This window comes from Melospiza georgiana, chromosome 1 (assembly GCF_028018845.1).
Source record: "Melospiza georgiana isolate bMelGeo1 chromosome 1, bMelGeo1.pri, whole genome shotgun sequence".
Lineage (NCBI taxonomy): Eukaryota > Metazoa > Chordata > Aves > Passeriformes > Passerellidae > Melospiza > Melospiza georgiana.
The window spans coordinates 8,375,380-8,387,542 of NC_080430.1; the positions used below are offsets into that span (position 1 = coordinate 8,375,380).

At 48.8% G+C, this 12,163-nt stretch overlaps 1 protein-coding gene across 1 annotated transcript; it reads left to right on the top strand.

Moving 5' to 3' along the window:
- Positions 1–2,715: 2,715 nt before the first annotated feature.
- On the top strand, positions 2,716–6,788 carry HTR5A (5-hydroxytryptamine receptor 5A). Its single transcript, XM_058031648.1, has 2 exons — positions 2,716–3,456; positions 4,405–6,788. The coding sequence occupies exons 1-2, from the start codon at positions 2,716–2,718 to the stop codon at positions 4,732–4,734; spliced, it is 1,071 nt and encodes a 356-aa protein (XP_057887631.1). The 3' UTR covers positions 4,735–6,788.
- Positions 6,789–12,163: the final 5,375 nt, after the last annotated feature.

The following is a 12,163-nucleotide window of genomic DNA, read 5'->3' on the forward strand; positions in this document are numbered from 1 at the left end:
TAAACTCAGTTCTTTTTGTCTTTACACATCATACATGAGTCTGCTCCTCACCTTGATTACCTTTGACTGGACTTCTCCTGGTGAGGAACCCCAAATAGGACAAAAAATTCCAGAGGGAAATGGTTATAACCCCAAACCTGATGGACACAACCTTGCTCATATAGGCCAGGATGCTCCTGCTCCAGGATGTGTCCAGGAGACTCATCAGGTCCTCAAAGTTGTCTGCCCAGTCAGTCCCCAGCCTGTACTCTTATTTAGCTCTGTTCCATTCCAGGTGCAGACCTTTGCTTTTCCATATACATACTTACACATGTATATGGAAAATATGTATATTTTCCATATACATACTTACACATAAATATATATATATATATTTGTCTATATTCTGTATTTCCTTCAACTGAGCCATTCAGCTCCAACTAAATTTTGGAATATATAAAAAAAATATTTTTTTTTAAAGTTGAGTAAGTAAAATAATGAAAGTATTAATGAATTTTCATGAGAACATAATCTAGTTTTACTTCTTTAGATTTAATACATTTTATTTTCATTTCCCTTTAAATGTAATTTTTGTCTATTTGTTCCTGAAACAAAAAATAATAATCTATTTTCAGGAGCACACATTTTATCATTTGTGGTTGATTCTATTAATTCTGGGTCATAGGTTTTTTTTCTAGGAAGAGCCCACACAACAAAAAGCTCTCAGCCTTGGAGCTGCTAAGTGTTTTGATCAATATAATGACAATCAATGATGTTTTGCACCTTACAAACCAGGAATTTTAAATCAAGAGGCTTTATGAAAGGCTGCAAACCCTATTTGTCCTTTGAGTTGCAAATAAAAAACCTACTCATTCCAAAATTGTCAGCGTTCTTGTGTATAAAAGATAAAATAATAATTTCTCCCCCCAAAAGATGGCAGTTTATTTCCAAAAGATGATATAGTCTCTAAGGCTGCATTTGTTCCAGTACTACAATAGGATCCCTGGTTCTGAGAATGGGTAGCACAGCACTGAATAAATTCTTATGGGGAAGATCCCATTCCACCAAAACAAGGTCCTGGACCTGTTTTGGATATGCTGCTTTGCATTTCCCTTGGTAGCACCGAGGAACGAGCAGCAGCAGTGGAAAACATCTTGTTCATTACCCTTTGTTATTGTTACTTGCTGTTTTCATTAAAAATTCCAGAGAGATCCAGGAGAGGCAGAAGGAAGCACCAGTTCAGCTTACCCTCTGTATACCACAAGCATGGGATTCATGGGGTACCCCTGAACATCTCTGTTTGTGTCTTATCCCCAACTCTCTCTCTCAAACTGCAGTTGACCAGCAAATGTCATTGTCACCTGATCTGAACACAGATGCCCTTCCTTCCTTCCCTCTCCCCCAAGAGATGCAAGCTGTGAGCCCCACGTTAGTGCCTGCCAGCTTCTCACCTCACCTGTCTGACCCAAAAGTTCTTTGGACCTGATATCTCAGGATTGTCTGGAGGAGCAGAGTGCCAGCACCAGCACTGCCCTGCCTGGATGCCATCCAAGGCTTGTGGGCTGGAGCTGGCATCCCTGCATGGAGCTGGGGCACAGGGAATCCTGCTCGCTGGGGTTAAATTCTGACTTCTGCTAGGAAGACCAGAATCCCACTACTCATCACAATCAGTGTGCTAAAAACCATAGGAAATGCTCAAGCATTTCATTAATAGCTGATGTTATTAAATAGACAATTAATAAGAGCAGTCAAGTGTATTATTATCTCTAATAAAAGCCCCGACAATTGCTAACAAGTTAGGAAATGCCAGCACAGAAGTTCTCAAAGAAATAATCCCCTGCCACATTGCCCCTACGCAGAATAACCAGGGTTACTAACAGCTTTCCTGGGCGCAGACTGGAGCCTATCTGGGAGCAAGGAAATTCCCGCGGCGCCTCACTAACACATTTTTAGAGGAGCCCAGGGACAATCTCGCAGGGATGATAACTTTGTGCGGCTGGCACGGAATACGCCCGGAGGGGAGACAAAGCCGGGGCTGATTCCCGCACGGTGCAGGGCAAGGACAGCGGGCAGCGCTAGGGGCAGGGGCGGCACGTCCCGGGCAGGGACAGCCGGCCGGGGCAGGGAGCGGCGGCTCGGCTCTGCCCTCCCGCTCGGCCCGGTGCCGGTTCCGAGCCGCGCACGGACATGACTAAGCAGCAGCACCGCTCCCTCTCCCCCTCCCTCCGCGGCCGCTCCCGCACTCACCTGCCCGCCCGGCCCGGCCCGGCCCGGCCCCGCCAGCCCGCGGCGCGGCTCCTCCGCAGGGGCCGCCCGAGGCTCCTCCGCCCCGCTCCGGCCGCTCCGCCGCCAGCGCCGCCCCGCTCCGCTCCAGCCGCTCCGCTCCAGCACAGCTCCGCTCCAGCACAGCTCCGCTCCAGCCGCGCAGCCCCGCGCCCGCGGAGCCGCCGCCTCTCGCCGCCGGGCCGGGCCGGGCCGGGGGTGCCTCAGCCGCGGCTGGCGCAGGGCTCTCCGTGCCGGGGATGAAGCTCCCGGCGGCCGCCAGCCCGGAGCCCCCGCGGCCGGCGGCGCTCGGGGCGGCCGGGGACCCCCCGCGCCCGCGCTAGGGCGGCGCTTCCCCCGCTGCCGGTGCAGGCAGCGCCTCCCGCCGCCGCCGCCGCAGCCCGGAGCAGCCCGGAGCAGCGCGGAGCAGCGCGGAGCAGCGCGGAGCAGCGCGGAGCAGCCCGCAGCCCCGGCATGGAGCGCCCGCTCAACCTCAGCTGCCTCGCCGATACGACGCCGGACAGCGGCAACAGGAGCGCGTCCGAGGGCGGCCCCGAGGGCGGCCAGGCCCCCCATCTCTCCGTCTTCAGCGTGTTGGTCCTCAGCCTGTTGGCCATGCTGGTGGTGGCCACGTTCCTCTGGAACGGGCTGGTCCTGGCCACCATCCTCCGCGTGCGCAGCTTCCACCGGGTGCCCCACAACCTGGTGGCCTCCATGGCCGTCTCCGACGTGATGGTGGCAGCCCTCGTCATGCCCCTCAGCTTGGTGCACGAGTTGTCCGGGCGGCGGTGGCGGCTGGGCCGGTCGCTGTGCCAGGTGTGGATCTGCTTCGATGTGCTGTGCTGCACTGCCAGCATCTGGAATGTCACGGCCATCGCCCTGGACCGCTACTGGTCCATCACCCGCCACCTGGAGTACACGCTGCGCACCCGGCGCCGCATCTCCAACATCATGATCGCTCTCACCTGGGCGCTCTCTGCCTTCATCTCTCTGGCCCCGCTGCTCTTTGGCTGGGGAGAGACTTACTCAGAGGACAGCGAAGAGTGCCAAGTCAGCCGGGAGCCTTCCTACACCATCTTCTCCACCTTTGGGGCTTTCTACCTGCCCCTCTGCGTGGTGCTCTTTGTGTACTGGAAGATCTACAGGGCTGCCAAGTTTCGAGTCGGATCTCGCAAGAGCAACTCCATCACCCCCGTGACACCAGAAGCACTGGAGGTAGGTCGGCTTGGTTGTGTTTTGCTCAGGTCAAGCACTAACAGCAGGCAAGCCTTTGTAGAAATGGGGCAAACTTAAACCAGAAGTGTGCAAGTGAACAGTGATCCACCAAAGCCCTGTGGAGCCTGGAGGCTTCCAAGGGAAGGCAGACTGCAAAGCCTTGCAAACCCAGTCTGTTGGCTCCATCTGAGCCCCCAGCTGTGTGTGAGCACTCAAGGTGTAGCTGGAACAACTTTGGGACATACTGCAAGCCTGAGCTCCACGTGGGCGAGCGGTGACTCACAGATGTCCCCCCATGGAATGCTGAATCAGTGCTCACCAGCATGAGTAAGGGGTCACTGTCCCTCCCCTGGGGAAGCAAGGGGACAGTGGATGGATGGGCAGCTGTGTCTGCTGGGGACGATACCCTGGCAACCAGCTGGGGCTTTGGGGACTCTGTGAATTTACCCAGACAGCAAGCACTTGAGCAGAATGTCCTTGGAAATCTTTCCTAATCATGACTGCATCGTGTCAGTTCATCCCAGGCACGGTGACTCTGCACTGTAAAGATTTCTTGCAGAGAGGAAGCAAATGTGTGCTAATTTTCTTCCCTCTCCTACCAAGAACTCTTAAACTCAATGGATTTAGAGGAAGTAAGCAGACTTCTGTGCACGGCATGTGGGTGTGTGCCTGTTCTGCTGATCAGATTGTAAGCAGGGAAGTAATGTTATTGTGCTGCACTGCGAGTAACCCCACGTGCCCTCAGTACTCTAGTTTCTAATCTCACTTAAATAGTCTCCATCACCCAGAAGAGGTTACACAGCCGCCTTGCCCTCAGTTAGAGTGTGACCTGCATGGTCTGTGTTTCCCTGGAGCTCTGGCCTTGCTTGCCCTGCTGGGCTCTGTGCCTGCTGTGTGGGCTCCCCTGAGTGGGGTACACGTGGTGCAACTTGTGTTTGTGTTTGGCAGGTGAAGGAAGCTGCCCAGCAGCCACAGATGGTCTTCACTGTCCGTCACGCCACGGTGACGTTCCAGACGGAGGGAGACACATGGAGAGAGCAGAAGGAAAAGAAAGCTGCCCTCATGGTGGGCATCCTTATTGGGGTCTTCGTGCTCTGCTGGATCCCCTTCTTCATCACAGAGCTCATCAACCCGCTCTGCTCATGTGACATCCCACCCGTTTGGAAGAGCATTTTTCTATGGCTGGGCTACTCAAATTCCTTTTTTAATCCACTCATCTACACTGCTTTCAACAAAAACTACAACAACGCCTTCAGGAACCTATTCTTTAGGCAGTAGTGAGCAGAAAAATCTTTCCTGCTGCCCCAGGAAGCTGATTTTAAGTGTCAATGATTCTGACCAAATTCCTGAGGAAGATCAAAGCCGCAGATACTGAGGTGATGCCAAAAATGCATCGCCACGGGTCGTGTGTCCCAGACCCAGTCCCAGTCCCTAGGCAGGCTCTCCATCCCAGCCTCTCAGCTGCTGTTCTTCCTGCAAGTAGCATGTAAGGGCTTCTCCTGCCAGCAGCCTGGCATCCTCGCTCCAGTGCCCTGCTGTGTTCCTCCTGCCTCCCCAGTGATGCTCTGTTTGGTGGCACCAAAGGTGCAGAAGAGTCCAATGGCAAAGAAACTTTGGTTTGGCCACTGCTGGAATCTCCCAGCATTTAATCATCTTTGTCCCATGTGCAAAGCTGGGACCCTATAACATCAGGAGGTTTTGTGGTTACATATGAGAGTACACATTTTATGGCTTGGCTGAAAAAATGGTTTGTCTTGTCTTTCACTGGTAAAGACTGCAAAGTGTTTGGGTTTTTTGGGAAATAAAACCCTTGGTAAGGGTTAAGTGCAGACTACAAGTACCAAGCTTTTTCTCACATACTTTGGGAAGAACAAATTGTGTCTCTTTGCTTTTGGATGCTATGTAACAGGGTTGGTGTTTTTTTTTTTTTATAAAAACAAACTAATTGTGAAAGCTTAATGCATGGTGTACCCTGGAATGAGAGAGAATGCATGGGAAACTCACCTCTCGTTCCCCAGCTGCTACATGTGAGCATCTGCCTCAGACCTTTATGTTCAGAAATACCAGCTGTAAATGCTAATCTTCCTGCCTGTTGTTTCCCATTTTAAAACATTAATGTATTTTGAGCAGCTGTGGGCAGATTTCCTGTAGTTTCAGGGGATGCAAGGGGTGTATTTCGAGTTGCCTTTCAATGAGGAGTTGTGTTTTACTATTTCTGAATGCAATCCAGAACTTGAAACCAAAGCAAAAACCCCACTTTATTTCCATGAGCACTGGGTTGCAAGAAAAGGGCAGTTAATGGCAGGTGACATTTCTTTCTGGAAGCATAATCAAACCATGGAGCTTTTCTCCTGCAAGGACCAGGCTTGAATATTTATTTTTTTGCCCACCTGTCCTTCTCTGCCTGCCCCTCTTAGGCTCCATCCCACGTGGCTGTTACTGCTCTGTGGCCTCCCTGCCTTTCCACATTGCCAACTTAATTATAATAGTTGGCATTTCACTCCTAGAATTAGGGTTACACACTTTATACTGCCCTACTGAAGGACTGATGGGTCTGCAGATAAAGGAAAGCTTTAGTATTAAATTGGTTCTGGGACAGCCACTGAAATCAGACGGCAATTAAAACAGTGGAAAAAATACAAGATGGAAATCTGAAAGACCCGATTTCATGTTGGATATCTCAAGAAGAGATAAAAGGGAAAGATGTCAATAAATGATGGTAAAGCTCCCTAGGGTTGGGTAGTATTAATTTCTATCTGTAGTAGATCATGAGACATCAGATGTTGAAATTGTCGCTGGTCCTTTAAACCAGACAAAAATCCTGGCAGAGTTGGCAATAAAAGCCCTTTTTCTTCTGTTGTGTCTGGACAGGTGAAAATGGATGCAGAGGTCAAGGTGCTATTAAAGTGTTGCAGCCCTTTCAGGACCAGTTAGACAAACACCCATCAACACTGACATGGACAGTGTTGATCCTGCCTTTTGGCAAGAAGAGAAATAGGATAGCCCTTGACATCTTCCTTGACACCATCTTATAAAAGTCTGTTAGAAATATTGGGTAAAACCCTGCCCTCATTGAAAGCAAAGGAGAATTTTTTTGGTGAATCAGATTTTTATGTGGCATGTCTGGTCTTGTAAAAACATATTTTTAATGTTAATTAATTCAAGGAGAAGATGGATGGGATGGGAGTAATCTTCTAACTCCCATGAAAGAGGCTCTGACCTGCCCCCTAACCATGGGCCAATCTTTCCAACTAGTAAAGAGCATTTTCTTTCTTTGTTTATATATTAAAATATTATTAGTGACATCTCTGATGTATCAAAAATTGTAATAAACTCTTGAACTGCTTTTTTTTTTTTTACTGACTGTATAAAGGCTGTGCTGCTTTCTCTGGACAGTCCATCACTGATGCTGAGTTGTTCTGTTTGGGAATTGCTGCTTTTGTTGTGACAGGGCTGTCTAGCCAAAAATGACTTTGAAAAAATGCTTCCTTGTTTAAGCCTTCAAGAACTTCAGCTAAGCTTGGTGGTGCCTGAAAGTAGACTACTTCTTCTACTTCTTAGGCTACCAGAGTGAAACTTTAAAGCATGGATTACCTGGGAAGTTGGCCCTTAGACCCCATTTTCACACCTAACATCATATCTGCACAACCCCATGTCAGTCCCAGCTGTGTCCATGCCATTTTTATTTGGTTTTTGATGAGTGTTGCAGATTCTCTTGTCTCTGTTATGTGGGGTCCTTGTGCAGGGTGTGGAATCAGCTGTAAACTCAATGTCCACTGTGAGCAGACAGGAGTTAAACTGAAATCAGTGGGAAATTCCCTACTTTAGTTGCAGTTTGGTGCTGGGGTGAGGCTCCCTTTCATTACACCCTCTGTTTATTCATGCTGTGCCTTAAACAGTGACAGGGAGACAGGAGATCATTTTGAAGTGACACTAGATAATTCTAATTTGCCTGTAGTGATGAGTATTCCACCATCCTGGTGTAAATTACTCTTACATTTATTTGACAGGCCACATCTGATAAAATCATTTCCTGGAAAGAAACAGCTTCCAGTTGGTGGTAAGGTTTGTTCTTTTAAATCTTGACAAGATCAGCAGCTTTTGGCTCATACTTGAGACCTAACACCATGGGCTTTCCTTCTGAAGATCATCAATAGGACCAGGCAGGGAAAATATCATTATTCTAGAGGTTGCACTGCAGAATCACATTGAAACATGCCACAATGATCCCAGCACAGGGAAGTGGCACAAAGAGACCTGGGCACCTGATCCAGGCTCCGAGGCTTTTTACAAACCTCTCATTATTCAAACACAGATGCTGAGTGGGCTCCCAGAGATGCAAATCATGTTTGAAGACATAGGCAACCACAGCTTCAAAGGAGGCATCTTGTACATCCTTGTTCCCATTTATACACAGAATCAGTGGTGTGAAGAGATCTGCCTCACAGAGGCTTTGTGAGGATTAATTACAAAATGTTGATCATGTACCAGGAAGGTGGAACACTCTGGTTTGAATGCCGAGCAGCATTATAAATTGAGCTTCTATTTAATTCCTTGGAAGAACGTTATTACCCATTATTATTGAGTTTTGTACGCAGTTTAATGGCAATATAATACTTCCAGAGCAGATTTAACTAACCTGCTCCCACTTATAATTAATTTAGCTCCCTCTCAGTGCCCTGACAACCCAATGAACATCTGTTCAGTAGTGAGGGCAGCGTGTGCTGAATTCCAGCTGCTGCTGAGCATCTCCTCATGGTGCTGTCAGGGCTCAAGGAACAGCAGCTCTCTGTCTGGGCAATCTGCTCTGGGTTCCTTTTGCTTTTTAGGGAAGAAAAAAAAAGGTCATTGAAGAATGCCCATGGATTACAGGACAGGTTGGCTAACCACCTTCCTCCTGCACCCCCAGCCTGTTGGGCTCTCTTCTCATCACAGGCTGGTGATTTCAAGACGTGCACCAGCCCTACGCAGCCAGAGGTGAGCCACACATGACTTCAGCCTCTGGAAATTTTTCAGGGCTTTTCAAAAAAATTACTGCTAGGAGATGTGTCCTTTGGACTGTCAGCAGCAGCTGAAAGTGGGAGTTTCCTGGAAGTAGGTAATTAAAGAAATTTCACCTGACAAAGTTAATTAATGGCTATTCCTTCCAGTGATTGCAGTGGTGAGGTGCGACTGACAAAGTGTCAAAGTGATTTGTGCAAGGCAGTGGTTTGAGCTGCTTTGTTCATTGTGTTTTACTCTTGGACCCCTTGTTTTACCATCACTGGTAGAGCTTCCCCTGGGGCTCCAGCAAAGTCATGGTGAACATGATACAGGCACCATGAATGCTCCATGCAAGAACAGTGGGGTGAAACAGCCATGACAAAATTAGCATCCCCACTGGGATACACCCTGGCATGAAAATAATGACATTGCCAGCATTTCATTAAATTTAGGACATGGCCAAAGAGCTCCTTAAGTCCTCATTATTTTCAGTTACACCGAGGTGCTGAGGAAGTTACAGAAGACTGGAAAAGAGCTGGAGCTGTGCCAGTATTTTTAAAAGGCAAATTTTGAGAGCCAAGTATTTCTAAGACAAATGCTGTTACTGATTTACAGCTTGAAATTGATCCTTGGCAAAAGAAGTGGAGGAGCTGATAAATAACTTGGTGAATAAAAAATTACAGGAAATAAATATAATTTAAATAAATCACATTGATGTTTTTGATTGCAGCACATGGCTCATTGCTGATGGTGTTATAAAGTATTCACTCAATAATGAATCCGACTTGACAACATTCAATGCCTCCATTAAAAATTGAAGAAGAAACCAGTATGAGGTTCAAACTGTCCAATAATTGCTAGAGACTTATGGACTGGGGAAGGTGTAAATATAGAAAATAAGGTCACTTCTACAGAGAAGTGAGGATAAAAACTGGTTGGGAGCATTTTGACCTGGCATGAGGGAAAGGCACGTGTCCAGGAGCGGTGGGATGGGGGCCTGATTGCAGGAGGAGAGACAAGGCTGAGATGGGGTGCATCAAGAGCTGAACATATGGGACTTTTCAGCATTTCAGGAACAAGCAGGCTTATTTCATGCCTGTAGGTTTCATTCAGCTGTAGGTTTCATTTCAGCTGTAGGTTTCATTCTGGCTACTGGAGGAGAGGCTGCGATTTCAGTTCATCTTTTTGCTCCTCCCTCCTCTCTCTTCCTCGCCACTGCCAGGCAGTCAGCCTCAGCATTGCCATTCCGTGTCATTTTCCATGCTGGCCAAGTCAAATACTGTCCCTAATCATCCTCAAAAGCAAGGCAGACAGATGGGTCCTTTCCCTGGATCCCCCAGTGCATTGTTGTTGTTCTCTGTCTATCCATTTCAGCAGGGGGAACAGCAGCTCCTGTGATGCTGAAGCCCCACTGCTGCCCATGGATGGGACCAGAGAGGGCTGGGTGCAGCTCCAGGGGTTATCCTAGGAAGGGGAAGGATAAAACTGGAGCTATAGCCTCCCCTTGGTTTTCTGCTGGAGCCATTCCCAACAAAACTGTTCCCAATCCAGCTTCTAGTCCCCTCCCTGCTTCTGGTGAGACCAGGCAGCCACTACCATGGATCTGGTCATCTCTGCAGGAAGGAGAAAGAGAGGGGTAAAAAAACCTTCCACTGCAGCTCTAATTACAGGAAAAAGGTTTCCCAGCCCTGACTGCCCTCCTGGGAGAGGACACAACGTCCACGTGGCTGAGATGTCCACTCTGCCCAGTTCAGTCCCTTCCCACTGGTGGCTGCAGAGGGTGGGCACCTCTGTACCATTCCAAACTCCCTGCTGCTCACCAGGTCCTGAGTCTGTGCAGGTGTTGGAAACACTGCATTTTCCATCAGTTCAGGGCTGCAGCCTGAGGTCAGTGCTTCTTCCTTGTGCCTTTCCATCCCCAAATCCTCGTTAAGCACAGGTCCCACCAGCCTCAGTTGCTGGTACAGAGGAGGGCAGCCTGTTAAAATTAGCATCTCTGCTGGTGAAGAAGACCTCTTTATCTCTGGGCTCAAGATGCCAAACAAATAGCTGATGTGCAACAAAGCCTCAAGATCTGCTTCTCCTTGCCCAATTCAATGTTTGGATCACCTGGTTCTTCACAACACACTGGGCTGGGCAGTCCCATGCCCAGTCAGGTTCACCTTGCTAAAGTCCATCACACGTCTCACGTTTTCACTGCTTCCCTGTGGTGCTGTTCTGGAGCTCTGGCTGTCAGAAGACTGTTCATACATTGCTCAGGGTGCTGCCTCTGCAGTATCTCACAGCTGGACCAAACAGGGCTGTTTCCAACCCAAAAGAGCCTGTGTCACACAGACCATGGTGAAAATAAATGTGATCACCTTCTAGATCTGCTAACAGCCTGATATCCTGCCCCACAAGCTACCTGTGCTGCTGCCAGGCAGACTTTAGAGGGGAAAGCAGAGCCATGGTCACGTATTTTCACAGTTTGAGTGCAGACCTGCCTTTGAGGAGGGGGAGGATTCATTTTGATGCGTTGCCAAATGGCTCTTTCTGTGGGCACTGGAGCATATGGAGCCTCTCTCACAATTGCCTGGGAGCTGCAGTTCTGTGATGTTTTTTGTCTCCTCAGCTGCTCACCTGATGCCAAAGTTTCCAGGTGCACTAAGGCAGGATGCTCCTGCTGCGTGCCTTGGACCTTCCACCTTCCCATCACAGCACTGGGGTGAATATTAAACAGACAGCAGATGCAAAGAGCAAGCACACTTGCTGGCCCAAGGGGTTACTCAGTATCTGGAATTTGAATGCAAAAAGAAATTGAGAAGCCATGGTATTAAGAAATTAAGCTTTTCTGAGACTTTTAAAAAGGAGGCAGGTAGATGCTGAGGAGAAGTGATGCAGCTCCTCTGCTTCCAGCAGCTTTGCAGCACAAACCTTGGCCTTACAGGGGATTTCAGAGCACGTTACTCTGACTAAAGCCCCCAGGCTACTTCATAAGCTGTTAATAGTTGCCAACCAAAATGAGTGTCAGGGCTGTTTCTTATCAAAGTGAGCATTTAAGGCACCTGGAGAACACTGAAAGTAGCATAAACCCTATAAATTCTTTCTGAAAGCATCAAATTGGCCAGTGCTTGCATGCAGAGCATAGCAAATGACTTTCAAAAAACCTGAAATTTATTTGACAGAAAATCTGCTGCTGCTCATCAGATCAGCTTGCCCACCACTTTTACTCACACATCTCCAAGATGCCACATACCCACTACATCACCTTCCCACAGGTGACTGTCCTGCAGGGGTTGTGTCCTGGATTCCCCAGCATGAGGTGAAAGGCAGCACCTCCTGCCCCTCCCTGGTCATCTGGCCTTCAGGGTACACTGATATGTACATGGTGTGTCTGGGTGAGGAGCACCTGGGCTGCTTTTCAGACCCCTGCTCCTCATCCTTCTGTCTGGCAGCCCCAGCTGAGCAGCAGCTCCCGCTCCACACCGCTTCTCCTGGCTCCCTTCTTGCTCTTGGAGATGCCCTGAGGAGTTCTTCCATAGCTTGGTGGAGCTTTGTAGAGCTGTGGTGGTGCTCCCAGAGTCAGGGCTGCTCCTCAAGGGCCCATGGAGAAGGTAAACTGAATAAACATGATAAATTGAATGGGTCATGAAGCCCCAGATTAAATGGGGTTATAAAACGCTAGTGGGCTGCACTGGTATCTCTCTGAAATTGCAGTGGGCTTGGGCACTTCAAAACCATAAAG

What these genes read in the sequence shown, in the direction of transcription:
- HTR5A (XM_058031648.1), top strand. Translation starts at nt 2,716, where the DNA reads ATGGAGCGCCCGCTCAACCTCAGCTGCCTCGCCGATACGACGCCGGAC. An exon ending in TGACACCAGAAGCACTGGAG is followed by an intron (nt 3,457 to 4,404) that starts GTAGGTCGGCTT and finishes TGTGTTTGGCAG; the next exon opens with GTGAAGGAAGCTGCCCAGCA.